The sequence below is a fragment of the Gymnogyps californianus genome, chromosome 5 (assembly GCF_018139145.2).
Source record: "Gymnogyps californianus isolate 813 chromosome 5, ASM1813914v2, whole genome shotgun sequence".
NCBI classification, from domain to species: domain Eukaryota; kingdom Metazoa; phylum Chordata; class Aves; order Accipitriformes; family Cathartidae; genus Gymnogyps; species Gymnogyps californianus.
The window spans coordinates 66,014,420-66,041,302 of NC_059475.1; the positions used below are offsets into that span (position 1 = coordinate 66,014,420).

Genomic DNA, 26,883 nt, shown 5'->3' on the forward strand with positions numbered 1-26,883 from the left:
AACAGTAGAGAAGCAATTCAGGATCATAAAAGAAGGCAGCAGCGAAGGGCAGTGACATCACAGGAGAAATGCATTTGTCTCCCATTCTCACACATTTATAAGGGAAGTAATTTTTGACATATCTATTAAAAAAAGGCAAATAAACACTACAGGCTTAGCAAAATGCCAAATCTGATTTAGATGGCCAATAACAGAAGTTGATTTGTACAGTGGTGTATTTTATGTGTTCTTTTTCTTTTTTTAGATAATTTATTTCAATGGCCTTACAATGCTTGCACTGTCTCAACATAAATTAAACCATGCACTTTTGCATTTTATAGTTTCACTGGTTCGGCATTATCCACTCTTAGGCTCAGGCAACAGCTACCTACACAGCTTGTTAAAATTAGCCAAAATTTGAGATAATCCATCTGCTGAGAACAATAACTCCTACTTACCAATGTCAGAGGTTACAGTCTCACTGTCTTCACTCTCTGAGGTGCTAACACTGGGCACTGTTTCTTTCTGAACTGGGTACATCCCACTGATAATTTTTGCCATTATTTCTTGTTCCACCCTAGCAGAATAAAACCTGTTTAACTATCAGCAAACACCAAGACACCTAAAAGTATACAAAAGAGCATTCTTGACATAAAATGCAAGGCAGCTCAAAGGAAAAAGGAGAAGGGAAGGGAGGGGAGGAGAAGAAAGGGAAGGTATTCTTATGGAGTCATTCCTTCTTCCATATATATTTTCTTGCCACTTTGTTACATTGCAACTCACCAATTTATCAACCTGTTTTCTATAGTTTCTCTCCTTTGAATCAGTTCATCCAAAACATCAGAAGACTGCTGAGGAGCAGAAGCCACTGGAGGAAACAAAGGACCATTGTATTTTGGCGAGGCAACTTTAAACTGTCCATTAAGCTCCAGAAGAGGCTCAAAGAATTCTGGAATTTCATCCCTCTCCTCCTCCTGATCCTAATAAATAAGTAGTAAATTAAGTTATGGTGCGTTTCTGGAAGGCAATGTCATTGAGGTAACCGTCAGATTTTTTTCCTTAAGAAACATGTGTAGATGTGTCACAGCACACAAACCACATTCTCCCTTCTTAGTATGCTGTAGTTAATTGATACAATTCTAAACTTAGCAAATCATAAATCTGTAGACGTATAAAGCTATAGGAACTGCTAAGTAAAACATGATTTGGCTCATATTTCCTGCCTGTGCTGCACAGGGCAGGGAGCCAATGGTAATGCTAATACTTGAGAAATTTACTTGTGACATAAGTCAGGTTTCTTTAATATATACTCCAGAAATGCTCCTCCTTTCAACAAAAAAGTCTAGGAAACTTTCTAAAGTTACTTGTTGAGTTAGGTTTTTTGGTTTGGGTTTTGTTTGATTTTGGTTGGTTTTTTTTTTAGAAATCAAACTTTTACTTTAAAGTCTCCTGTCTGAAAAGATACATTCCCAAAAGTTAATGAGCATGTAGTCAGTCAAAACTCTAATAAAGTTGCCAGCACTGAAGAGTAGATATTAATAGTTTACATGTTACATGTATATTTACACTTCCATTAACTTCAGCTGCTGAAAGTTAAAAGGTATTTCTGGGTAATCAATTCACAAGATCCTCACAGACACTTTGAATTTAACCTTAATGTGCTATTTCTAAAAAGTTATGGAAGTTACTCGGTGTGCGTTATAATGTTCGCTGTTTCCAAAGATGCCACCCTCCTTTTCCCCCCTGAGCACATACACAGCATTAAGTCCCAAAAAGCAGTCACTAACCCATCATATCGTAATGTAACACTTTAGAAACGTCTCGTGATGGATGAGAACCTGCATCCTTCACTCATAATATTAAAAACAAATGTCTCTAATAGTAATATGATTCTCTAAGAAGAAAATTTGGCATGCCAGAAAGAGATGAAGAGCTGAGCCCTAAATTACCAGTAAGAAGTATGTGATGTTGCATAAAAGTTCACTGTAAATCCACATTTACTAAGATTAATCTCCAACACAGTGAAAGGAGAAAGAAGTCTTCTTTTCCCTTATATAAATTTACTTTTAACCCATAAAATAAAAAAATGATATATATTTTCTCTGAATAAAAGAACAAATCACTAAAACCAGAAAGAACACAGAAGGAAAAAAAAAAAAAGATAGTAACATTTTCCTGTCTCCTTCCCCAACTCAGCATTAATACTTCTCTCCTACCTTAATATACTTTAAAACTGAAAAGTCACATAGGTCCAGGATGGGTATTATAACAAATAGCTATTGGGGAGCAGGATCTTTCTGGATCTTTAAATAGTAAAAATTCTTCAAAGAAAAGCTGTAACTTACAAAGCAAGCAAAACAGAATATGTATATTTGGGTGACAAACAAAGATCTCTAAACCATTCTAGGCACAGAAATAAGACAGTAAAGTTAAAGTCAGAATGGCACTGGATGCCTTGCAAGCTGATAAGCAGTTCATTCTGTTAGGATATATGTATTCATAACCATAATTCATTCTGACAGCAAAAGTAAAGATGTCTTTGTCCAGTGTTTCATTATGCATTTTCTTCTGACTGCATTACCCCATAAATTTTCTTTGATGTTGCCTATTTAATATAATCTTTTCTGAAAGTATGCAAAATACAAACATCTGGATTAAATAAACCAAGTACATACAATAAATCTTACATATATTTAGTAACTTCTGACAAACTTCTGCAGTTCTCCTGCATTTCTAAACTCTGTGCAAAAATATTTTATATTTAATAGTGCCCAAATCCAAAAGAAAGTTATATTCATTTTGGGTTGATATATTATCTCTGCTGAAATAAAAAAAAAATATAATAGTCAGTATTTAATTATACAGATTGAACTCGCACATATATCACCTTGTAGACCAATCCTGAATAATCTGCACTCAATTCTGCATTTTACCTCCCTGGAGACTGTTGAAAATATCTATCATGACTCCCAATCAAAATATGGCATAAATTAGAAAGTCTTTCAGATATGACTGGAATATTAATCACGGTACTTTTATTATAAAGTATCAAGCCAAAATTCTGTTCCCCAAATTATATTCAGATAATTAAAAAAAAAAAGATGTTTGAAATGATTAGGTGGTATAGATTAATTTTGTTCCATTACCAAACATGTATATGCACAGTCTTTTATTAAAGCCATCCAAAATGTAGTCATGGATTTCTTCTTGACAGATTTCTAAAGCAATTTTCACAAGCAAGGTCAGGCTGCATTACAGGTGCCACCTGTGATCTTTTGTCTGAAGAGTTATACATGTAAAAAAATCACTGCCCCCAAGAGCATCTATGAGAAACGAGAGCTGAGGAAAATACGTTTACTCTGATCTCTGCAGGTTATGTATTTTGCAGTGGTATTCAAAATGGAAGCAAAAATTCTGAGAAACAAGTCCCCACCTTGCAATTAGGGCATGTTCAGAGAGAGCAAAAAGTGTCTCTAATCTTAAATCCTAGTAAGTTTGCTAAAGGTACTGCAGGATGTGGCTGCTCGTAAGAGTTGGAGAGCAGACTCAATAAATCTGAGAGTCCATCCTGGGCTCATGTTAGCTGAGCAAGTTTCTCACTCTGGAATAAGGCAGGGTCCATGCCAGGGCTGGCCTTACGAAACCGCTTCTGTGCAGAAAGTCTGAACCTACTTTGTTGTAGGTGCAACCGTCAATCAAAAATAAAGAAGTGTGTAAATCAAAGCTGTAACAGCTTTTTCTGCTTTATTCCACATGTGAATTTTCTTATTGTGAAATAAGAGCACCTAATTCAACTATTTTGGAAGATGGAGCTCTGGGTCTTTACACACTAGGTAGCAAGGTTGCAATGGAAGAACCAGGCACAACACCTCTTCCCATGGCAGGGCTTGTGTTTTACAAGTTGGGGCACATTGCATTAGTCCTCAAAACTGTTAAAACAAATTACTGTTAGGTTATGTGATAAAAGGTTTGTCTCCACCCACACAAAGGAGCACAGAGGAACAAACACAGGTGGGAGAATACCCTAATGCGACAACCGAGCACCCCAACATGGCTACTCCCAGGGCTATCACAGGAGAGGGCCCAGCCCCAGTATCCAGGAGTGAAACCCAGCAAGATGAGCCCATGGAAAGACTCTCCATAGCACCTTTCTTAAGGTTGGGCAGGTGCATTTGGATGAGGTGATGACACGATGACTTATTATGAGATACAGAGAAGAGTATTTTGGGATGGTACAACACTTTTTATGTGGTGTTTACAGGGAGGAACCAGAGGTGTGGAAAGGGAAGGACCAAGGTGGTTTGGAGACGTACAGGTGTAGGAAAATAGAGGGATAAGGGGACAAAAGGGGCTGGCTGCACGTAAACAAGTGGCTGGTCAGCATGCTTGCCTGGCCTTGCCCTACGCCTGATCAGTGCAGTCTGTCCTGCCTCCTCACTAAACTCCATTTCCAAGTATTTTCCCGAGCAAGGGGCTTTCAGGGGATTGCACATCCAGGTGCCAGAGCTGGGGAGGGCAAGGACCCAGGGCCAGCTACCAGGTAGACTGTCTAACATCAGATACTGGAGGGATCCACACTGCGTGTGTGTATGCCTGTGTACAGACATGTATACACACACACACACATATATGTACGTACCTACACATAAGCACACGTATATCCCAGACCTCCATCCTGAACTACCAGAGAGGGGAGCAGGATCAGCACGTTGGTGCTGTTTGAGTGCTCATCTGTGCAGCCGCTCGTGTGCACGCATGTATATGTGTATTGCATACGTGTGTTTGTGTGTGTGCCTATTGGCAATACGCGCTCAGCCTCACTACTGGCTGGACCTGGGAGCAGGCAGCTGCGGCAGCCTTGCCTCTACTGGGCTACCAATGCTAACAACCAGCATTTCAACTCCTAAGTATCTCTTAAATAAGTATCATCTAGTAGAAAAGGTAAAACAAATCCTAGGGAAAGGAAATGCCTGGGACAGGGTCCTGAGGCCTTCTCGTAACATCCACCAGGGAAGAAAAAAAAACAGAAAAAAAGAAAAGGGAAAAAAAAAACCCAACCACAAATACTTATCCTCTTCAGTTCTAACAGAATTAAGTTTTCATAATAAAAGGGGTGTGGGGGAAAGACAACAATAAGCTATTTTCCTGTACAGCATTTTATGCACATTTTTTCAGGAATCTGAAGCCTCTTTTATAACAATAACTTTGCTTTCTTTTGATGTCTTAAATACTCCTGCCACTCCAGAGGTTGATTTTATGCTTCCACATTGTGTTTGCCTTGCACATTTTTAAGAACATTGTCTGCGTGGTCATAGGCCAAACATATGTTTCACTTGGAACATTTTTTGGTATTGTGGTTAAAATATATCCCATTGCCAAAAATAAAAGATAAAAGCAATCCAGGAGAAAAATGAAAAAAGAAAAGATTAATATTATTCACATATAAAAAATTTAACCTTGCAGCATTTTTTTTGTTAGTTCATAAACTGATTTCTTAAATAGCTTACCTATTTATTTTTATAAAATAAAGCTTTTTTGTGCAAACAGAAGGAAGTTGTCCAAATAAATTTAACTCCTCCCCTCCAATAACATAAGGTAATTTTGAAACTAAAAATTAATAAAGCATTTCCCCACTTTTGATAGGTAAACCACCCCTTTAGGACTGTTTTAACTAACTGATAATGTTAAATGATGAATTCATTTCAAAAATAAATCTACCATACTGGCCTGTAGGCTATAGAGTTAATATCGAATGTACGCTCTAATCCTGGGATCAGGAGCACACAGAACAGGTAAAAAGAACACATTTTTGGGTAGATTTTGATATGCACACAGCAAGTCTAGCTCAATGGAAAGAAGCTTGATGAAAAAGCACTTCAACAGAAATACTAGCCAGCAACAGCAATTTCAAGCTCCTGGTATTTACTAAGTCCTAAATGCAGCAGGAGGTGGAAGCTGCCATCTTCCACAGAGGCAAGATACTCCACAACAGCTGGGTGGCATCATCTTCCTTCCTTCAGAGGCAGCCTTTCCCAGCTACCACTGAGTTTCTGCTTCTGCTCTTAATCTGGAGAAGTGAAATACAGGCTGGTTCACCAACCTTGAGCGTTTGTCAGCCCCCACTCTGACTGACAAGAGGTCAGCTAACTAAAAAAAAGGAGTTGCTACCTAAAAAAATTAAACTGCAAAAGAGTATCTCAAATAAACCCATGTTATCATAATCCAGAAACAACAATGTTCTTAAACATGTACAGACACACTAACAAGGCATCCAGCAAAACAAAAATTTTGTAAACTCTTAATGGGATCCATGAGATGAGTAGTACATGTTGTACACATATACTCACATACGCTGCTTGTCTTTTTTTTTTTTTTTGAAGCTACATAATGTTTGACTGAAATGAGATATTATGCTAAAACATTTTAGGACCTCAAAAGCATATGCAAATTGCTCTATACAGAAATTTTCTAAAAGGGAACCCTCAGAAAATACTTTCACATTTTAAAATATAGGTCACCTTACTTAAAATCTGTAAGAGCATCTTATATATGCATTACATTTAGAGTTCAAAATTGTGAAATCTAAGTGCTATAATCACCACTGATTTTAGAGGACTACTTTTATTTCTAGTGGATTCTAACACATCCAAATAAAAGCTAATTTTAGGTTTTTATTGTAATTCTTCAAATGTCCTTTACTTACTAACACACAGTAATTTCTAACACTGTTTATAGCACTGTAAACAGTTCAGTATTGCTCACTGTGTATTTTTAAAGTTGCTAGTAAAGCAAACTAATTTTCTGTCTTGTGTTTTCAGTTATGACAGATTAATATAAAACAAATATAAAAATGTTTAAAAGGAAAGGACACCTTTGCAATATAATTACCTGCATGACATTAGTAACATCAATGAAATTAGTTCCCGGAAACTTTGTGTCTTCCTCCTCACTATGTGTATCTTCTGGAATCTTACCAAGACAGATCGAAATTGTTAGGTATTTCATATTGGGGGCAAAAAAATGCATTAGCAGAAAAACTTCATTACAAGAATGCAATTAAATCACCACTCACTGTCAATAGCCTGAATCCAGAAAAAATGCTTTACCCACCTTAAAAGTTAGGAAGAATTTCTCTACATAGCATAAAGAGAGATTATTAGAACTTTTTCTTGTATGCTGACAACTAAAACCTGCTGTTACCAAATCTAATGGAATATCTGTACATCAAAAGTTCTAGGGCAATATCTGTAACTCTTATTAAAAAAAATCAGTAAGACAAAATATTGTAAAACATACCACATGAGTCTAGAAGTGTCTTAAGCAATTTACCTGTGTGCGATTTCTACAGTGTTATTTACTAATATAATTTTTAAATAATAATCACTATTTTAGTCCATGGTCTCTGTCTTATTCAGTGAACACCTTGACCACAGGACTCTGGAGGACCTAACTCCTTAAATCAGAACAGCAGCTAACACCCAGGGAAAAGAGAAGGTACAATAACTATACAAAAATAATCACCACATCACCATGCATTCACACTGTCCAGTCTGTGCAACGCACAAGACAGAAGTCCACTGGAAGAAACAATATGCCATCCTGTAAACATGTGCCCTAGTTTACAACCTTATCATTCAGCATGCAGCAGTTAACCTTTTAGTTGCACATAAACCTTCATTACTGCTTAGATTAGATTAAAAACACTTCTGAAAAGTTATATGGAAAGAGAATAGAGTAGACCAGCCAGCTCCACACACAACAGGCTACCAGTGAACAGGCTACGCATACGTGCCACTAACCACTCAAGTACAGCCAAGGAGCAGACGGAGGAATGAAGAACATCCTCAGTCTTCATGCCAGAACACCGAAGCCAGTATAAATAAGACAGACATGGGCCAATAAGGATTACAACTCTTGACAGGACAGAGAAACGCTGTTTTTCTTAGCTTTGCTATGGTGATTTTTTAATCTTGGAAGAACAGCGTCTTGCTGCAATTTTTCATTTTCTTAAACAAATACCTCATATTATAAATTCTTCAGAATAATTACTCCATTTTTCCTCAAACTGTCTAATTTCTCTAACTAGAACAAGATAATGACATAACTTTGTAGTAATTTAACATATTTTCTTTTTTAACAAATTTGAATTCGCAGACATTTAGACCAATCAATACCTGCATTACAGCATCAACAGGAGGAAGTGCAGGTTCGGAGCCTGGAAGAACGTGGCTTACACTCACACTGTCACTTGAAACACTGTCAATATCTACATTTGGTAACACCTAGAACAGAAAAAACACCAATCTGAAAATCTATGTATTAGCTCGGATACTATCGTTGAACTTTTTAGATTCTCTCTTCCACTTGCTACTGAGCCACTAAACTTCAGTGACCTCCTTTTCTCATACCTGTATCTGATAATAACTTGGTTCTGAAAAACAAAATACTGTAACGTACAAAAACTAACCACAGAAATATTCACCTCTTTTCTTGCAGTACCTCATTTCTCCTGTTCTCTAATTCCCTGATACTTTGCCTTGCATGTGACAAAAGGTGAGTACACCTGTAACTATTTATATAGCAGATGCATTTGATTTGCTATTCATTTACACTATGTTGGCCCACAAGCCACTGTGTATGCTGGTTATTGGCTTCACGTTGTCATACAGCTGGTATAGTAAAGTAGGGATAATTGTATTACAATATAGTTCGTAATAAAGGCATGTCCATTACAGCATCAAAACACGTGTTTTTTTTAAGAACAAAGATTTAAATGCTTGCTTAATTCTTTGGGGGGGGGGGGGAAATCACCTTAAATGTTTAAGAACTGGGTGAAATAACAGCAAAATGCATGTGGGTGGAATACAGTGATACAGCAAGAGAACAAACCGCATACCACTCTACCTGTATTTAACTTTGAGTTCCATGGATCATTTGTATCTGAAAGGTGTGTGTACGAGTGTGTATATTCTCAACAATTTGAATCCAAAATAACGAACATGTAAGAAACATTAACATCCTTGACAACAGACTTATGTAAAAAATTAAGAAAAAACCCAAACCAACCCACTAGGTAAGGACTGCAATGGTTGATTAATCAGGAGTGAAATCCTTGGGTTGACTATCATGCGTGAAACAGAAATCTTAAAGGCCAAAGCAGTCATCTGAGAAAACTGACATTTATATTAAAACTTTTTTTAATCCAAGTTTGTTCTGGCTCAAAAATCTCATTTAAAAAAAAAACCAAACATGACATAGAACTATTTTACAAACACCCTGCATAGGTGACTTATGGAAGAAATAGTTTTCTATTTTGGTCAAATAATAAAGATAATTATTAAAATATTAATAAAAATATTAGCATAGCACGACAACTTCTTTGTCCCTCCATTCTATATGTTTCTAAGGCTTACTGAAAACCATCTACTGATGTCAAAGTAAGTTACTGATGGATGAGACTGTCTTTAATTAGCATTTATTAAATTAAACAAACAAATAATCGTCACTCTTAACATGTACCTGCACAGACAGCTGAGGTGGATCCTTCTTCTCTGATCTCATCTCTATTACAGCTATATTTGGTTTTTTTATCTCAACTGGTGGTTTTGGTGGCACTTGAGGAAGAGAGGTTGTAACTGTAACAGGGTGTGGTTTACCTATCACTACTCCAGCAGGCTGCAGTGAGATGTCGCTAATTTGGGTTTGACCTAAGAACAGTTTGAAAATAATTAAAGATATATATAAATCTCCAAAATCAGTAAATTAATAAATTAATTAAAATTAAATTCTGAGTATCTGTGTTTCACATGAGACAGACTGAGCTCTCATGCACAATTACAGACCAATTAAAAAGTCCCCTATTAACACTAGATAAAGTATAGCGCTTCAACCAGGTAATTTTAAGGCTTTCCCGGCAGAAACTGTAAACTCAACACTGCCATTTTTTTGAATTATTCACTTTTCTTGACTATGGTGACACCTACTGCTGAAAACGAGAATAACTACACTGTGTTTGCCATTCAAAAATTACATACCATGCTTCCCCCACCTCACATTTTCTTAATCGTATTCAAAATACTATTACACTGAGTATAGCATCCCACAAATTTTTGTTTGAGACACCTTTTTTTTTAATAATCATCTTCTTTAAATGCCAATATAATACTAACCCTTCCCGAAACAAGGCCTATATAAAACTTCTATTGAAGGTCCAAAAATACAGAAGCCATGACAATGAATTTAGTGTGTTTGGAACAATTCTACTGAAAGTGTTGGGCTGAAGTCATCGTAAATGTTGAATCCAAGGGCCAATGATTCAGTTCCTGCTTACATGGATACCAAACTTAAAGCCAGAACAAGAACCTTAGAAATGTAAAGTGTACCAAAGAAGGCATGTACAGCTAAGCAAATAATGGCTCTGTCAAGGTATCACCAGACATCCAGCATGAAGAATGAGGAGAACCAGAACATTTTAAACGGTTCCCCCATGTAGATTTCCCATGAGAAGAGCAGCTGCAAATCTCATGGACCAGGGCAAATCACTGACTTAAGAAGATGTAAGTTGTATTTCCATGAAGCAGCAGTAACTAACCCTCACACATCCTTCTACAGGTTATTTGCTCCTACCTAGTGGAATAGCCATAGGAATTAGGTGACCTTCAAGTGGACCGCAGACAGCAGGCACATCTCGACTTGGACTAAAAAGATACTGATTTTCTTGGGCAAGTGCATATAAAGGATGCTGTTTCCTAGGGCTGGTTACCACCTTCTGTGTGTGAGAACAAGTCTGTGTTCTCGCTGACTTTACCTTTGTACCTGAAACAAGAGCAGACAAACTGTCTGTCATCAACACATGTACAAACGCAGTAACATCACACACTCTACTAATTTAAGCCCTTCTACTGAAACAATTATAAATTTTTGCTGTGGGATGGAGGGAACGAGGGAGGGAGACAGGAAGGGCAGAATCTAAAAGTGCTAAGTTAGATGTCTCAGTATTGACAGCAATGAAGGAGTTAAAACTACAATTTTTGAGCATCTGAATCTAGCAAATAAATGCACAGAAACGTGAAGAAAAGGACACAAGGATGGTAGCAGGTTGGAATGAAACGTGTGATTTAGCAGCTAAGAAGAAACCCATGATTTAGGTTTGAAATACAGCATTAGAAGAGCATGCAAGCCTGGCATAAGAAGTAGACTGGATATAGAATATAGCCAAACTTTCATCTGTTGTTCATCTGATTAACTGCCTCAATTTTATAAACATGCAGTTTGTCTCCAGCCATAAGACTGACAGGTACTCAAAGGAACAGGCATAATCTACAAATTCCTGGTTTAACAACTCATTGCTACTGGAAAATAAAGCCATAACTAATACCTGTAAGTCTTGACTTGCAACATCAAGGAAGCACTGATTTTTTGGTCCGGTCGTGAAAATGTATTGCTAAATAGCCACCCAGAAGTAATTTGTATGTAACAATGCGTAAGCATATAGCAGAGGAGAACACTGATTGCAATGTTGCGTTTCTCACTATACAGTCATGCAAGGTCTTATGCAACCTATATTCTTTGCAAACAATGGATATTATTAAGGAGATTATTAACTTTAATCTAAATGGATAAAAACTGCCTGAAACATCCCCCCAAAAAAAGAGTCAACAATCGTGAATCAAACAGAAGTGCTTCTACTGCTATTTTGTAGGTGTTAGGAAAATGAACCTGGAAAGAATCACAGTGGTAACCAACTCCATATCTTCACTACAGCCAAAAAATGTCATCTTACTCCTCTGTTGTTTCTAATCATCACCCTTCCTGTATTAATGGCCAGTTAACGCATGGCAATAAGCACTTTTTACCTCTGTTCACATGTCATAGCTTCCTAATCAATTGAAGACTAAAAGTCAATGATTATAAAATTTAGGGATAATAAAGATTGATAATGTGACTTTTAACAAATGCAGACAAGCAAGCAAGGCAATTCACTCAAGAAGTGGTATTTTTCTACACACAAACTATAGGTTATAAACCTAGAAACAAGAGCAGCAAGTCATAACTCTTCAATGAGAAAATACAGGTCAGAAAGAAGTGTCTCTGAAAAAGGCTTTAAGGTCATGTTGGATAAGCAATGCAATGAGAAATCACAATGCAATGCTGTGGTCACTGGGATAAATGTAATCCTCAGATGTCTCAACAGGATGTCAGTGAGGTGGAGCAGGAGAAGACTTCCATATATGATAAAATTGCATTCAGTACTAATTCCATATCTCTGTAAATATTAAAATCGATTGGACATTAAAAGGCCTTTTTCATTTTTTAAGGAAAATCACCTGGAAACTGAAGTAGCTGGAAACTGAAGCCAAAAACTCACTAAAAATCAGATACTAAATTTGAAGTGTCCCATTTACTTTTGAATCATAAGGTATCTAGCCATGGGAAGAAGTAATTAAGGGCAGAATTTCTGATGTCTTTACATGATGAGCATGTGCCTTTCTGCAAAGCATAGGTTAGCCAGAAACATTGTTCTTTAGTCAAAGACAAATTACTGGACTCAGTAATATAAATAGATACAGTTCAGTGGCTTGTGATTTAGAAGAGGTCATACCACATGATCTACCAGTCCTCCCTGGCCTTGAACTTCTGAGTAAAAGCAGAAATTGGCAACGTATCTGTAATACTGCCAACTTGTAAAAACAAGGTTCTCACAGTAAGAATGATTAAGTACTGTATACACACAGCACCTCATTTTAATTGCTTTCAACTTCTCATTTCCCTCTGAAAAGTTTATTTGCACTGGGCAGAAACTAGACATTTAATTAAACTTAGCTTTAAAAACCTAGTGTTTTACATCTATTTATCAGTTCAAATTATGCAAGAAAACAACTCCAACTTTTTTTAGAAATGGTCTCTTACTCATAAAAGTGTTAGTTGGATTTTTTTCCTAACTTCTCATAAGAAACCAAGCATTAGTCACTACAGTTTATTTGCAAAGAAAATGGTTGAGAGAGTTATAAAATTACTGAAAAGAGACTCTCCAGATGGCCATTTCAGTCTTAAATAAACATCCTCATTCTAACACTAATTTAAAACAAGCCTAGTGGACGGCTCTAACAAAATAGAGTCATTTAATAAGTCTGGATTTTCCAGCCAATCAAACCCAAGGCCAATGACTTCCAATAATTTTTAAGCCTTTATCACCCAGTACATCAAGGCCAGGAAGGGAATCTGTGGGTGCAGATCCATGAAGGAAAGAACTAACCATACCTAATGTGAGCAAGATTTCTTTCTTTTTTTTTTTTTTTTTTTTTTTTTTTTTAAGAACTTGGTGCTTTAAAGTGCTCATTCAACTTTGTTTCATTTTATTTACACTCCTACTACAGAGAAGTACAGATCTGTTTCTAATTTTATTATTTATACTTTCCTGCCATAACAGCATCTTTCAGGATAGCAGCCCTCAAAAGCATTTAACTATTTTGCCTTCATGAGACCCATGCGAAACACTGAAGTAGTACTTTTCCATTTTATTGGCAAGATGTAGGAAAGCACAAAAATTAAGCAGCTTCACCAACTGTCTTATATGAAGAGTCAAAGACAAGTAACGCCAGCATCAAACAAAGGCTGACCTCAATCTAAAGCCATTAAAATCAGAAAACTTGGAAACAGGACACATATTCATTGGAGTGCTATTCTTTTAAGTGACATGCAAAAAATTCCGTATTCTTCCTTTCTTCCCTTAAATAAGAACACAAGGGGGTGTCTTATTTTATTTACTGTCATGATAAGAGACAAAACCGTAACTTTCTGTAACTGCAGTCTGATGTGAAGTAGAGAAACAAATTTTATGGCAGCTTTATTATTGCAAACACACATGTTGCTGTACTGCTGTAGTATGACTTAATGACTTGGAAGAGAATCACTTTGCGTAAAGGCTATCCAGAGTTCATCCTGTTTTCAAGCAAATAGCTTTTAAACTGTATTTGTCACATGCAGGAGTTCTGGAAGATTGAATGCAGCATGAATCCAGTACACAGTTTTCTCTTTCATTTCTTTTCGCCTCCAACAGAAAACAAGCTAAAGCACAGGAGTAGCTCATTACAACTGCATGCAACCTGTACCTTTACATTTCACTGACACTACTGAATTAAACATGTTACCGGTAGAAAACTAGTAGTATCAAATCATCAAATGACCTATTTATTATAATTAGATTGGGAGGGGGGCACTTTTTCTGCCTTTTTACAAGTTATTGTTTCTGGAAGGATGAAATTGGCCTTCCTGGAAAGGTTGTGACCTTCTATAAAGGATAAGAGCCCAATAAATATAGAACAAAAATGTCATTTAGGACTCAGCAAAAGCAGAACTGCTGATTAAATATTTTTAAAGAAGTGTCTGTTCTCAATCCAAATCTTAGCGGTCACTGTATCATTGTTATTGCTACATTAAGTGCTTACTAGTACACATTTTATAAAAAAAAAAATCTGTACAGAAGAAACTAAATTACAGGTGCGCAGCATAGCCAGTAGTCAAAAAAAGTGATATATCATGCTGGTCCTTCAAATGAGTATACCAGCATTTTTCACAAAAAAAGAAGTGTTTCAAGACAGGTCAAATAAAATATATAAGCAACAAGACTGGCAGTTTTCATACACCAAGTTCTCACCTTTTAAAAAATAAAGTAAGTTTTGAAAAGTCTTCTAGATTTTTGCCAGAACTATAACCCACATTTTCCAGGAGGGTTATGAGAATTGCAAATACTTTCTACCAATAACACTTTTTCTTCATGGATCACAACTGGGCTCCAGAAAACAGGTAAGAAAAGTACCAGGAAATGGCATAAAGACCATGCTAAGCTTAACAATAGATTCTTGTACTATTTTGAGGATTTGCCACTGTGGATGTACATAATGTCAAAAAAACCCCAAGCCAAAACCCAGCAGTGCTTGTCTTCAAAAACATATATATGTTTTATACCATACATTTTAATGGCCTAAAAACATGGTCTCATCAAGTGGCTGCCTTCTCATGTTAATCTCTTATATTTCATACAGAATATAATATTTTGACAGTTACAATAAAAACTCAGACACCATTTTTTAAACGTGACAGTTAAGATTGCATCAAGTATATTTTCCCTGCATGGGTAACAACAGCATAAGTGCAAGCAGCGTAGAGGGAAGCCAACTAATATTTTTCCATTGATGCTCATCCTATTAGCTCAGTTGTGCCCACTGCCACTGTAACTGCCTCTTACACTTAACACACTCTTTCCCTCCATCATTATCTTTTATCATGTAATTTGCTCACTCTCTCATGCAGTGAGAAGATGATACACATTAGTTTTTCTGACATATCAGTTAAAGATTAATCTTAGTTTCTGTATTAAAAATCAGTTAAAAGTTTTGAAAAGATAAATAGGAAATAAAACAGATCCAATTAAAACATTACTTTCTACTAACTCAAGATAAAGCTTATCTACACTTACCTATGTCAGATATCATGTAGTTTCACTTTTTTATTATTTTTACACATTTTTAATAGGTTTGAAAATTAGAATCTTCTGCTCCTAACATTTTGCCTACAAAACTAATGAATGGAAGTCATTATTAATCAACTAATAACCTTTATCAATCAATTAAATAACCTTAACAAGCTAGTACAATTGAGTTATGCTCTGCTTTTAACCCTGACTTGACTAACAAAAGAAGTTACCTGCATTTAGTGAACTTAATGCTTCTGATTAGTATGTCTTTCAATATCTTCAAGTTAGTAGATGTCATCCTCACACTCATAAATTCAAATTTTCATATTTCAATTAATGTATTAGAAGTGGGAAATGGAATATCAGGCTTCCTTAATTTTTCAAATCTCAGTAGATTTCTTAACTCTGAATGAATCAATCATTTAAATGACATGACTGGATAAACGTGACACAAAGAATACATCTCTCAGTAACCTTTATCAAAAGCTGAGTCAGTTTTTCAACACACTCAGTTTTCAGGTGCTTATGTCATTAATTCTAGCAATTCAGCTCTTTAAGACTTGGGCAACAATAAATATATATTAATATGTTTATTAAATTTAGAAATAAGTAATAATTTGACAATCTAAAATAAGCAAGATACACACTAAGCAAATCTGAAAACCTACTGGTATTTTTTAGTTTTGAAAAGAGCATCTTTTAGAATAGAATAGAATATTTCAGTTGGAAGGGACCTACAATGATCATCTAGTCCAACTGCGTGACCACTTCAGGGCTGACCAAAGTTAAAGCACGATATTGAGGACATTTTCCAATTGCCTCTTAAACACGGGCAAGCGTGGGGCATCGACCACCTCTCTAGGAAGCCTGCTGCAGTTGCTAAAGCTTTAAATTGAAGAGCAGGTGAACTGCAATTAAATAGTTTCATTTATACAAGGAATTCCTAATAGAGAAACTGGGAATGAATACCTTGTTCACATCAAAGAATTACTTACCTCTAACACACTCTATCACCTTGGGTCTTTGAAGTTTAGATTTGGGAGAGGGAGAGTTGAATCTCAGATATGGTGCTTTTTTAAGTGTGCTACGATGGCCCTGGTAAATTGGTTTCCCATAAACTTGACACAGATAGTCTTCATTTTGTACCATTGCACTTCCATTCACAGGTCCCTGACACACACCAAAAGGAAAAAAAAAAGTAGTTTAGTAGTTTACAATTCTTCATGTATGAAAATTAGAACACATCGGTAGTGTTGCAAAAGTCTAGAGGAAAAAAGTAAGCAGTTCTGCAACAAACAGTATAAATTGCAAGCACACATGAAAACTTACGCATACAGAATACATACAAGAAGCTTACTAACAGCTGAATAAAATAGCAGGTAATGGGTAAGACAAATTCATAACACAACAATGAATTCCACATTGTTATACACACTTAGCTTCGGCTTCCACAGCACATGAAAACAAGGACAGAAAGGACAGAAGGACAGAAATCCACAGGACAGGGCTATCACTTTCATTTAAAATTATTACAGTTACACATACAATTTTTCACGTAAATACTGCAATCTAAAGCATAGCAGTCATTACCAAAAAAGAAACCCACTACTTGGGAACTCACATCTGCCCTTTTTTCTTTCCTCTGCAAACTTTCAGAAGAAAAGTAAGTTCTAAACCTCTGTTTGCTTGTGTTATCTTCTGCTTGCTTCTGCAACGGCTTAGCTGCAGATAAAGGCTTCTTTGTCAAGCATCCTTGGATTTTTTGAGTTTTTGCTTTAATTTCTTTATTGGTCTTCATAGCCTTGATGTTTTGGGCTCTCTTGATCCATGGGACCTTTTGATCATATTTCACTTGTTCCGAATCATTTCTTGCCATTTCAGCCTAAAGATAAAACATAAATGTAATAAAAGGAGATTTTTATCTTCAAGGCTATCAGAAGAGTCTGTGGATAACTTTGAAGTTCTGAGAAATGGTCTGTTTTTCATGTTAGCCAGCAACTGTGACTAGTGATTTTTATTCAGCAATTGAAGTTTTAAAATAGAGGCAAATGTTTTATTATAGCATACTATATGCTAGTAATAATTAGCAGTCTTCTCATGTTTTCAGGTTGTGAGTGAATCACATTTAACTATTGACATGAAAGAACCATGTAAGGTGGAAAAATATAATGCAAAAACCTGAACTCATTTTTTCCAGCCATACCTGGATTTCTACACTGATTGCCTTAATCCACTCATCCACAGTCTTTCTGATACGAATCTCTTCCAATACATCTCTGAAATAGAAGAAAGAACTATTTTAGGCCAGTGCTTCTTAAATTGCACAGATTTGTTCCTGGTGCAGTAGTGACCTCTAAACACTATAAAAAGAGAAACCCAGAACACAGGCGGTAAGATTATGCACCTCTAACAGTTTCCAAAAGGCACTAAGCATAGCCTATCCGAGTTTCCCAAACCTAAATCTGTTCTTATGTAATGCCACCTGCAAACCCCACCCCCGCTGCCATGTACTAACATTATTACAAACATCTATGAATAAGTGGCAGCCATGTGTCAGCTCCTATTTTGATCAAAAACTGAAAAAACAAGGCAACAAAAATATTCCAACTCAAAAGACAAAAAGTAGATGACAAAAATTATTACCTCCTCTAAAAGATAATGATAGCAGATATCATGCCTGAAAAAAATCTTCACATGAAGAGAATAGTTACCTTCCTCAGGAAAACGCAAGATTAAGTTGTATTTTAATAGGAAAACTTTCATTATGATTCAAGCAGGAGTATTTAACACAACTAACAAAGCAAAAGTTCAAAAGCCAAAGATCTGCTGTAGGATGACTAATTCTGTAACATTTACAGGCTTATGAAGCCTCTTCTGTTCTGAATGGTGAAATTACTCTTTAATTTTCCAATTAATGCAAGTTTATCTACAAAAAGCTAAGTGCCCTCTTGTCACAACAGCAGAGCAGTTTGTCCAGATGATACAGTCTCAGAATTCAGATTTACCAAGAAGTAACAGGTACCTGTCAAAAAATTAAATTCACATCAGGAGGCTCAAAAAATATTTGAAGTTCAAGAGAATCATCTAATGATTAATAAGAAGAGTCAATAAATACTTTTCGCAGGGAAGTGCACTAGTTCTTCAATGCATGGAATTAAAAAAATTGAAAGAGAGGTGATAAAAGGTGAGCACATAGAATGAGTAGTGACAAAAAGCATTGAATTATAGGGTCTAACCTGTTTGTAGTCAAGGCGTTAATAAAAGTATACATGGCATCTCCATCTTTTGCACGAATAACAGCTTCCAAATTTTCTTCAAGAACTTTTTTATTGTTTTGAACTCCTCTCAAAATCTTTTCAGCATCCCTCAGTATAGATTTTGGCACTTTAACATTTTGAAGGATGGATGGTTTGTTGAGCAGATGATGTTCAGGAAGATCAGATGCAACAGTAGGGTGTTTTGACTAAAATTGAAACAGAACTTCTAGCTTTTAATCAGAGATTGTAATTTCAATTTTCTACACACTGATCAGAACTCCTATTAATCTATTATCACATCAATGCTCATCATATGAAATACCATCCACATGTACTATCATCAACTTCAATTACTCAAGAACATTCAGTATGTTACAAATATATTTAAAAGTCAAGCAAAGGGAAAGACATCCAAACGCTCTCAAATGCGAAATGATGCAATGTATGAGAAGCAATGCTAATGAAGCTAATAAGCATGTGAAAAGATGGCAATTAGATACACGAAGTATCACACGCAAATCTCTCCATGTAACACTATTTAAGTATAATTAAAAGCCTAATAAAAAATAAAGTCCTCTAAATATATGCACTCATTTGGCATCAATCTATCCCAAGAAACACCAAGCAATATACGTAAGTTTTAACAAAATAAACCCCTCAACAGCACCATAATCCTCTCCCCCTTTCGCTGATTTTCACTTTTCAGAAGAAACAATGAAGCAACTATTAGCCTTTTACTTTGCAGAACCCTTTTACAGAGATAAAAATCGAGCATATATTAGCTGCTAAATACAAAAAGAAGGAACACAAGTACACAGGAAACAAGGAGCCACACAGCTATAGTTCTCACATTCATTCTCACACTCCTGATGAAACCCAGAGGTCCCCAAGTAGAGTGCTTCATTTTCCAGAAAGGAAACAAAAAAAATTTTAAAAAGTGATAAATGTACATAAAGAAAAAGAAACCCCAAAACAAAAACAAAATATGCAAACTTGAGTAGACTCTGAAAGGATCAATTGAATGAACAGAAAAAAATCTCACAGATCACAAATCAGTTTTGGCTTTAAGGCTACTCTTTTATCAAATCAGAATTAAACAAAAGTTTATGTTCTAACAGGTGTACTACTAAAGCACGATGGACATAACAAAATAGAAATCAACACACTGATCCCATGATCGTGGTTTTCCCTGGTGAGAAAAGGACAATATACCAAATTATTTACCAATTTTATATAGGTTTTCATTTTAAAATTTAACTTTTTGACAAATACTACCTCAATAAGACAGGTGAAATTCGTGAGAAAATGTAAGAAATACAGATACATGTTCAATTGTAAAATGATGTAGACTTGCCAGTTAGACCCAGATCATGAAATGGTAATTATATTAGCAGTCCACACTATGTCCATTTGAGACGCCAGCTTTCTGCCTGACATTTGTATTATTCCCTCAATGTAGTTCACTAAGATTGAATAAGACAAGTCAAAGAACAAGTTAAATCTTACTTTGAGTAATGTAACCTGTACATAATAGCAACCTTTTCAATCTCATTGCAAGCATATTCAAAACTGTTTCAGTATTACAGTATTTAAAAAAACCCCGAAACATAAAAATTCAAGGTATACCTTAATAAGATCATTCATATCTGACTTCCATGAATTTGCTTCCTAAAAAGACAGAAGAAGAGCTGTTGAAACTTGGCTAAAGACAGATCTGGCAAGTTAAAATCTAGAGTAGGTATTTGATCTATTTAAATGGGCACAATGAATTCCTTGTGAACTATTCAATCTCACTGCACACTTCTTTTGGATTAGAGCACCACCTTCTGTTCCATCACATCCTATCTCAGTTCATCCAGGCCTTTCATTTGCTTGTATGACAAAGCTAGCGGTCATTTATTCCAAGCATTTATTTTCTCACTCTACAAATCTCTCAGTGATGAGAAGTCAATAGCTAAGTATCTAATTGACTCAACTCCACATTTGCTGAAGTAACCATCTCTGTCTTCCTATTGACCTTTTTCGTAAGAAAGAAGAAGAGATTTGAAACCATTTATGTCAACTGTGTCTTTCTCACCTGCCATTCCTTCTCCCATCTCGCCCTGTTCTGTTGCCTATACTAAGGTATGTTACTCGATTAAGTTTTTAGCAATAGTGCTAAGCAAATATTTGGAACATAAATAGGGCACATGGCACCTGTTCTCTTACTAGTAAGAACAGTTAAACGTGCAATCCACTAATATGTTACAAAATCTATAAAACAATGCATCAGCTATACTGTAAGATATGACAGATGAAGCTACATTTTCTGAAGACACAGCAACAAATAACTGGCACGTAAAACAAAATATTTTCAGGGAAATATGCAAGCTGAAACCTTCAATCACAGAAATGAACCATAGAATCAAAGCTATTATGCTCCAAGCCACTTCACAAACCTGTGGATATTCAAGTCTTTCTTCTTTCCCACCGCTTACATTTACAAGAACAGAGAGGACCACAGCAGACAGGCTAAATGATCAGGTATACCTTGCTTCCACATGGAACCAGTTTAACAAACAGATAAAAGCCTCGATTTTCAAAAGCCAGACACAAGTTACATGTTGCCAGCACAGAACCATTCTAGCACCAAAGGTGCAAAATCATTAGCATGAGAAACAACACAATGATGTATGCCAGGCAATTCTTTGGAAACAGCACTCTTTACAAAAAGAAATGGCAAAATGAGAAAGGAAGTAGCTTAAGTCATCCCTAAAGTTGACTGCAGATAAATAGAACATTGTTCTTTCCCAAATCAGAATGTTACATCAGCTCTGTAGCTCTAGTACTACAGGAAGAGAGCAAGCAGAGAACAGGCACTGAAAATATCTGAAACCTTAAAACAAACAAATAAAACACTTTTCTTTTTTTTTTTTAAACCTGTTTTATGTTTGGCAGAATGGCAGTAAGAGCCTCCACAGTCTAGTCCACTGCATTCTCATTGAGACATTACTCAGGCTCAAAGTTCTTCGACTTACAAAGACTGCAATATTTCAAGTAATTGTAAACAAATGTCAGTCTTTTTAAAGAGGTAGAAGCAAAGGCAACACTTTTACTGATACCAGACCTCTAAATTTTTCTCCACATTTTTTATTCCCCTTATTCAAACTCTTGGTCATTCTGATAAAGTGGACTTTACCTGTAGCATGTCACGCATTTCCTTTCTCAACTGGCCAAGATCTTGAAGTAAATCATCTGCTTTTTTCACTGTTTTCTCAACTGAGCTGCAATTTTGGAAGGAGCTTTCAAAAGCGGGGAATGAGTCTGTACGCAAAGCAGTATGCCTGATGGGAGAAACACTCTTGATTAAAAGTCTCATGGCTCCTCACGTGGCCCAAGAAAGTAGCCAACTTTGAAACTGAGTGCGAATTTAAAGTGCAAGAATACCAAACCTTTATATAAAATGGAATTCGCTTTTTCACCTGAGGTTACAGACAGGTTATTGGGTTTTCTCTGTTTACCACTTAACACCTTGAGCTATATCCTTATATTTTCAACAGTGAAACTACACCTAAATTCAGATCTAATAGAGCAACATTTAAACTTTGGATACCTTTCCATTTGAAACAATTAACATGTTTATCCATAGTATCATAAATAAGACAGTATATATGTAGCTGTTTCTCATTATATTAGTGAAATTATGACATCAAACTATTGCCTGGGGAAAATATGTTTCAGACTGGATGGCTAAGAACATTTCCTCACCCACTCTAAAGCTTAGAAATTGTTAGGCAGATGCTGCTCCTTCCCAACAAAGTGTTCTCATACAGCTCCCATAAGCAGGCAGCTTGGAGTCTCACTGACAAGGGCAACTCCACTTTAACACAATGCCTGTATAGCTGGCTTCCTGACACTACTCTCCAAGCAGCTACAATAGAAGAATCAGAAGACAGAAAAGCACTCCAAGTGACACCCACTGACCTCCGAGAAAGGTGTTACGAACTATCCTTAGCAACAAGCCTTCATCTACCTTCAGTACAACAGAAATGCAAAAGTAGCATAGAAATACCAGCGCTCCAGTGTTTTACTTCAAGCACAGCTTTGTCAGACTCAAGGACCACGCCAGTGACTCTATTACCCCACCAATATCTAATACACCTTTCTTAATTTCATTAAAACAAACAAAAAATCTTCCTCAATTTTGAACTGTTATGTCTATTTACCTGTCTCTCTCAGAATGCCAGCTCATTTTATTACTGTTTAATGCTGCTTTCTTGGAAGACTCAATTTGCCTCAGTGGCATTTCTTGTGAATTCAGAATATGCTCAAGAAGTCTCCCTTCACCTAAGGCAGAAAAAAGAAAGTTAAGTTTGTTCAATATATTTAATACTTTCTTTTCCTTTCCAGATATTTCACCATTATATAATACTTACCAAGGATAGTAAAAATAATTTTTAGATTTTAAAATATAGATTTACTTCAGATAAGACAAGTTGCATAAAACCACTCACACTAATCTATCTTACTATGACTGCTTTACATTAGCAAAGTCAGAAAACAGATGAATGAAACTGTGACGGCAATTAACTGAGTCACAGACACATTCCGTCCATAATGTCACAGATTTGTTCTTCTTCCTTTGTCTCGTTTCATTTATTCCCAGAGCCAGGGAACAATAGGAACATGCGACAGCTTTGTGAAAAAGAGACAGAAGCAGCAGTCTGAGAAGGATCTGATGAAGACACAAACAGGCATTTTGACTGTGATAGAGTACAATGGCTGGATCTTTCAAATGTTCTTCCTCAATCTTAGATCCTCAAGCAATTCTAAACACAACCAGCTAAAAAAAGATGCTTTGTTTTTTGTTGAAGTCTTCAAAACTGAGTTTCATGCACTAAACTGATCAAAAGCAGTAAAAGAAAATTACTTCCTTTGCTTTACACATATTTTCATTACAATGGCCTAGAGACCCTATGAATGCATGTTTTTGTGAAAAAAAAATTCAGTTCAACCAATGATAATGACTAAGTTATTGAGTAGGTCCCAAGTTTTTCATTATTCTATATAATCTTCCTTAAACCTGACAATGAAAGGTCACTCAATTTTTCATCTGAGAAAACACTTCAGTGAGCAATCATGTTGAGACGCTATAGGTTAGATCAGTACTGTCATTAAATCTTTAGTTAGTTAAGAGTGACTTATCCACAAAATTAACCCTTTCCAAACATACTTTCAAATATTCTGAATATATGTATTTAAGTGCCAGCAACCCAACAGCTCAGAATAGGTGAGGACCACATAAAGCAATCCCCAGGCCATACTATTCACACCAGTGGAGGACCGGAGTGTCTTACTCACAATACCTTCACTTGTGGATTTGGGAATATTTTCCTTTTCTGTTACAGGGTTTTCTTTCTTGGAGATTTTCACATTTTTTGATACAGGTTCTGGAGCATATCTCCGAGGCACTGGTGTCTTTAGAGGAGATTTTTGTGTATGAATGCCACAACTTTGAAATTGGCTTGAATATGCTTCAGGGAAAAAAAATCAACGTTATTTAAATGTTAACAATTTTCTTCATAGGAAAACAAATCCAGAAAAAAAATCATGCCAACATTATGAATTTTTCACAAAAATTCAAAACATTACAGAACTAGTTAAAAAAGTAAATAGGAAGAAAGTTTCATACTTACAAGTGCTATTATAAAGGGATCAAAAAAACCCCTAACCGTAGTATGAGCTAGTTCATTACAAGCTTCCCCATAGGTTATTTCTCAGTAAGATTACTTCTCAGTAAGATTACTTTAGGTTAAGTCTAGCCTCTCCTGGTACAGACTAAGCAGTTAGTAGACACCAAACTCTCACTTTAAACTGGAAAATTTTCGGAATAAGTGGTATATGTTATATAGTATATTAGGCAATAAAATCAATTATACAGAAGAAATGTTTACTACTCATTACTGATGTGATGTACAATCCAATATTAATGGAAACAAAATTAATGCAAAACTAACACTGGAAGTAAGATATTAAGAATTTGTCTTCACCTTGGGCAGGTGCACCACTGGTAGGAAATAAACCCCTCTGACATGAAGATACTTCGTTAGTAAGCAATCGCTGTTCTGGCTTCTCAGATTGTTTTGTCATGAGACTGGAGGAAGGTATGTGAATTTGCTGTAAGCCACCCGTGTTGACTGCAGAGCTGATGAGATGAGACTAAGAGACAAAATTACAAACTATTTCTGATATATGCATTAGTTTCCCCAAGTAAAACTCTAAGCATCAATGTTTGCCGTGTAATCATATTAATCAGATTTTGACATGCTATTTGAGAGAAAAGTCATTCACAACAGCCTTGGAATACAGACAGGCTTGGACATCAATCTGCCTTTCAAAAAGCACGCAAGACTCTCCGAAGAGACTATTTATAACTGTTCTTAGATTTTTAATCTGACTGGCTACTTATTAAATGAAAGTTTCTTCAAATAACAAAGGTCTAAACAATTTCTTCGTGGGAATGAGAACATTTCACCACTTTTGCATTTACCTTCCACAGACACAAAAATTAGGGGGTGGAGAGGAGCAGATAACTGGGACAGAACCAGAAATAAAACTTTTCCCAAAAAGCTCTAAGCTCATTTGCTGGCCACTGGATCTTTCTTTCTAATACTAAGATATAATCCAAATTATTATAACATTAACACTGAGATACAGAAGAAATGATTAAGCTAAAGCTTCTGCATTGTTACTTAGATACCTGAATATTCATTTGTTGCTCCTGTAATTTTTCCAAATGCTGAATCCGTTGCACCATGAAAGCATTCATTTGTTTTTCAAGCTCACTGACTCTTTCGTGACAGTGGGGCTTCTCCTGTTGAGTCTTCATATTTGTTTGCTGTTCAGCAACACGCTGCAGTTGTCTGTCTGCCTCCTGTAGTTTATGAAGTAATGCTGAAACTGAGTTAACCTTTGCTTCCAAATCATTTTGAACCTGCAAGAGAAAAGAAAAAAAAAAAAAAAGGAAGGGAAAAAACCTTACTGCAAAAGAGGTACAAGCATGAACAGAAAAAAACATCCTTCCCATCATCATGGAATGATTTGCTTCCCAAAAGACACAAATGAAATCCTTGTTAGCCCTAACGTTTGGTGGTTTAGCAATACTATGAAATTCTTCTAAAAGATAAATCAAATGGTCTCTGTCCATTTGCCCATTTAGCCAAATCCAAATTAGTTCTCTCTGGTATATTGGTCAGTAAGTGTGAGATTACTAACAAACAGAAAACAGTAAGCAGACACATTCAGTCTCTCTGGCTCTACTACCAACAATTTCAGGCTTGCTTAGAACATCCACTATTTTAGTGGACAAAGAACTAATATTACCACAAGCTACTTACTTTAAGAAGCGGAGCTGTAGTAGCAATTGCAGCAGCAGTTGCTGCTGCGATGGTTGTTGCAGAATCAACTTCCCTGTGTGCTGATCTGGTGTCATGACCAACACTTTCCTTTTTTTCTGTGGAGGCATTTCCTAAGAGCTGTACCTTCACCTCCTTAAGTATGGGAGTATTTTGAGTTCTATAAAAATAAACAAGTGCCTGTAAATAGCATTGTTTTCTCCATATCCCCTCCAAGCAAATGACTTCCCACATGTAGCATTGATATCACTACTTATATAAGCACTTCTCCTTGAAGCTCTTGACACCTAAGAAACAATTTTGTTCTCGTCTTTTAGCATGACACTAGAAATTTCCCAGGATTATGTTACAGATTCTAATATAAAAGGCATTTCCCTGTGATGACTGCAACTGCGACAAAAAATATGTTTACAGGTTGTATTTTGCAAAGTTCAATGTACTAGTAGCAAAGTCCAACTAAATTTCTGATCTTCAAGACTTCCAGCCTATGGATAAACAGCATGTGTCCTTATCTATCTTTAAAAATATTATATGGTTTTGGCACAAAATGAATTATCTATCAGAGCAGACCTTGCCTGACTCTTGTGTCATGAAATCATTAATTCAAATAGTCTAAACGCATTACCAAAAATATGCAAAATAAACAAGATACTCCAGTGAGCTCTGAATGACAAAATAAACTGAAAACACCTTCATAGACAGAAAAAGAATACTAACAGAGAACAATAAAGAATACTTTTTCCCTACCAGCTATGCATTTTGGCAGAAACTGAAGCAG

At 36.0% G+C, this 26,883-nt stretch overlaps 1 protein-coding gene across 1 annotated transcript in view; it reads right to left on the minus strand.

Annotated features, from left to right (window-relative positions):
- KIAA0586 (KIAA0586 ortholog) overlaps positions 1–26,883 on the minus strand; it is a 74,302-nt gene that overhangs the window by 42,615 nt on the left and 4,804 nt on the right. The window contains exons 5-21 of the mRNA XM_050897637.1: positions 26,088–26,265; positions 25,451–25,684; positions 24,741–24,909; positions 24,057–24,224; positions 22,917–23,037; positions 21,890–22,034; positions 20,338–20,379; positions 18,691–18,917; positions 17,658–17,730; positions 17,076–17,336; positions 16,450–16,624; positions 10,606–10,794; positions 9,499–9,686; positions 8,154–8,261; positions 6,868–6,948; positions 763–959; positions 438–556 (exon numbers count right to left, since the gene is read on the minus strand). Of these exons, the coding sequence (XP_050753594.1) occupies positions 438–556; positions 763–959; positions 6,868–6,948; positions 8,154–8,261; positions 9,499–9,686; positions 10,606–10,794; positions 16,450–16,624; positions 17,076–17,336; positions 17,658–17,730; positions 18,691–18,917; positions 20,338–20,379; positions 21,890–22,034; positions 22,917–23,037; positions 24,057–24,224; positions 24,741–24,909; positions 25,451–25,684; positions 26,088–26,265 (2,675 nt within the window). The remainder of the gene's footprint in view (positions 1–437; positions 557–762; positions 960–6,867; positions 6,949–8,153; positions 8,262–9,498; positions 9,687–10,605; positions 10,795–16,449; positions 16,625–17,075; positions 17,337–17,657; positions 17,731–18,690; positions 18,918–20,337; positions 20,380–21,889; positions 22,035–22,916; positions 23,038–24,056; positions 24,225–24,740; positions 24,910–25,450; positions 25,685–26,087; positions 26,266–26,883) is intronic.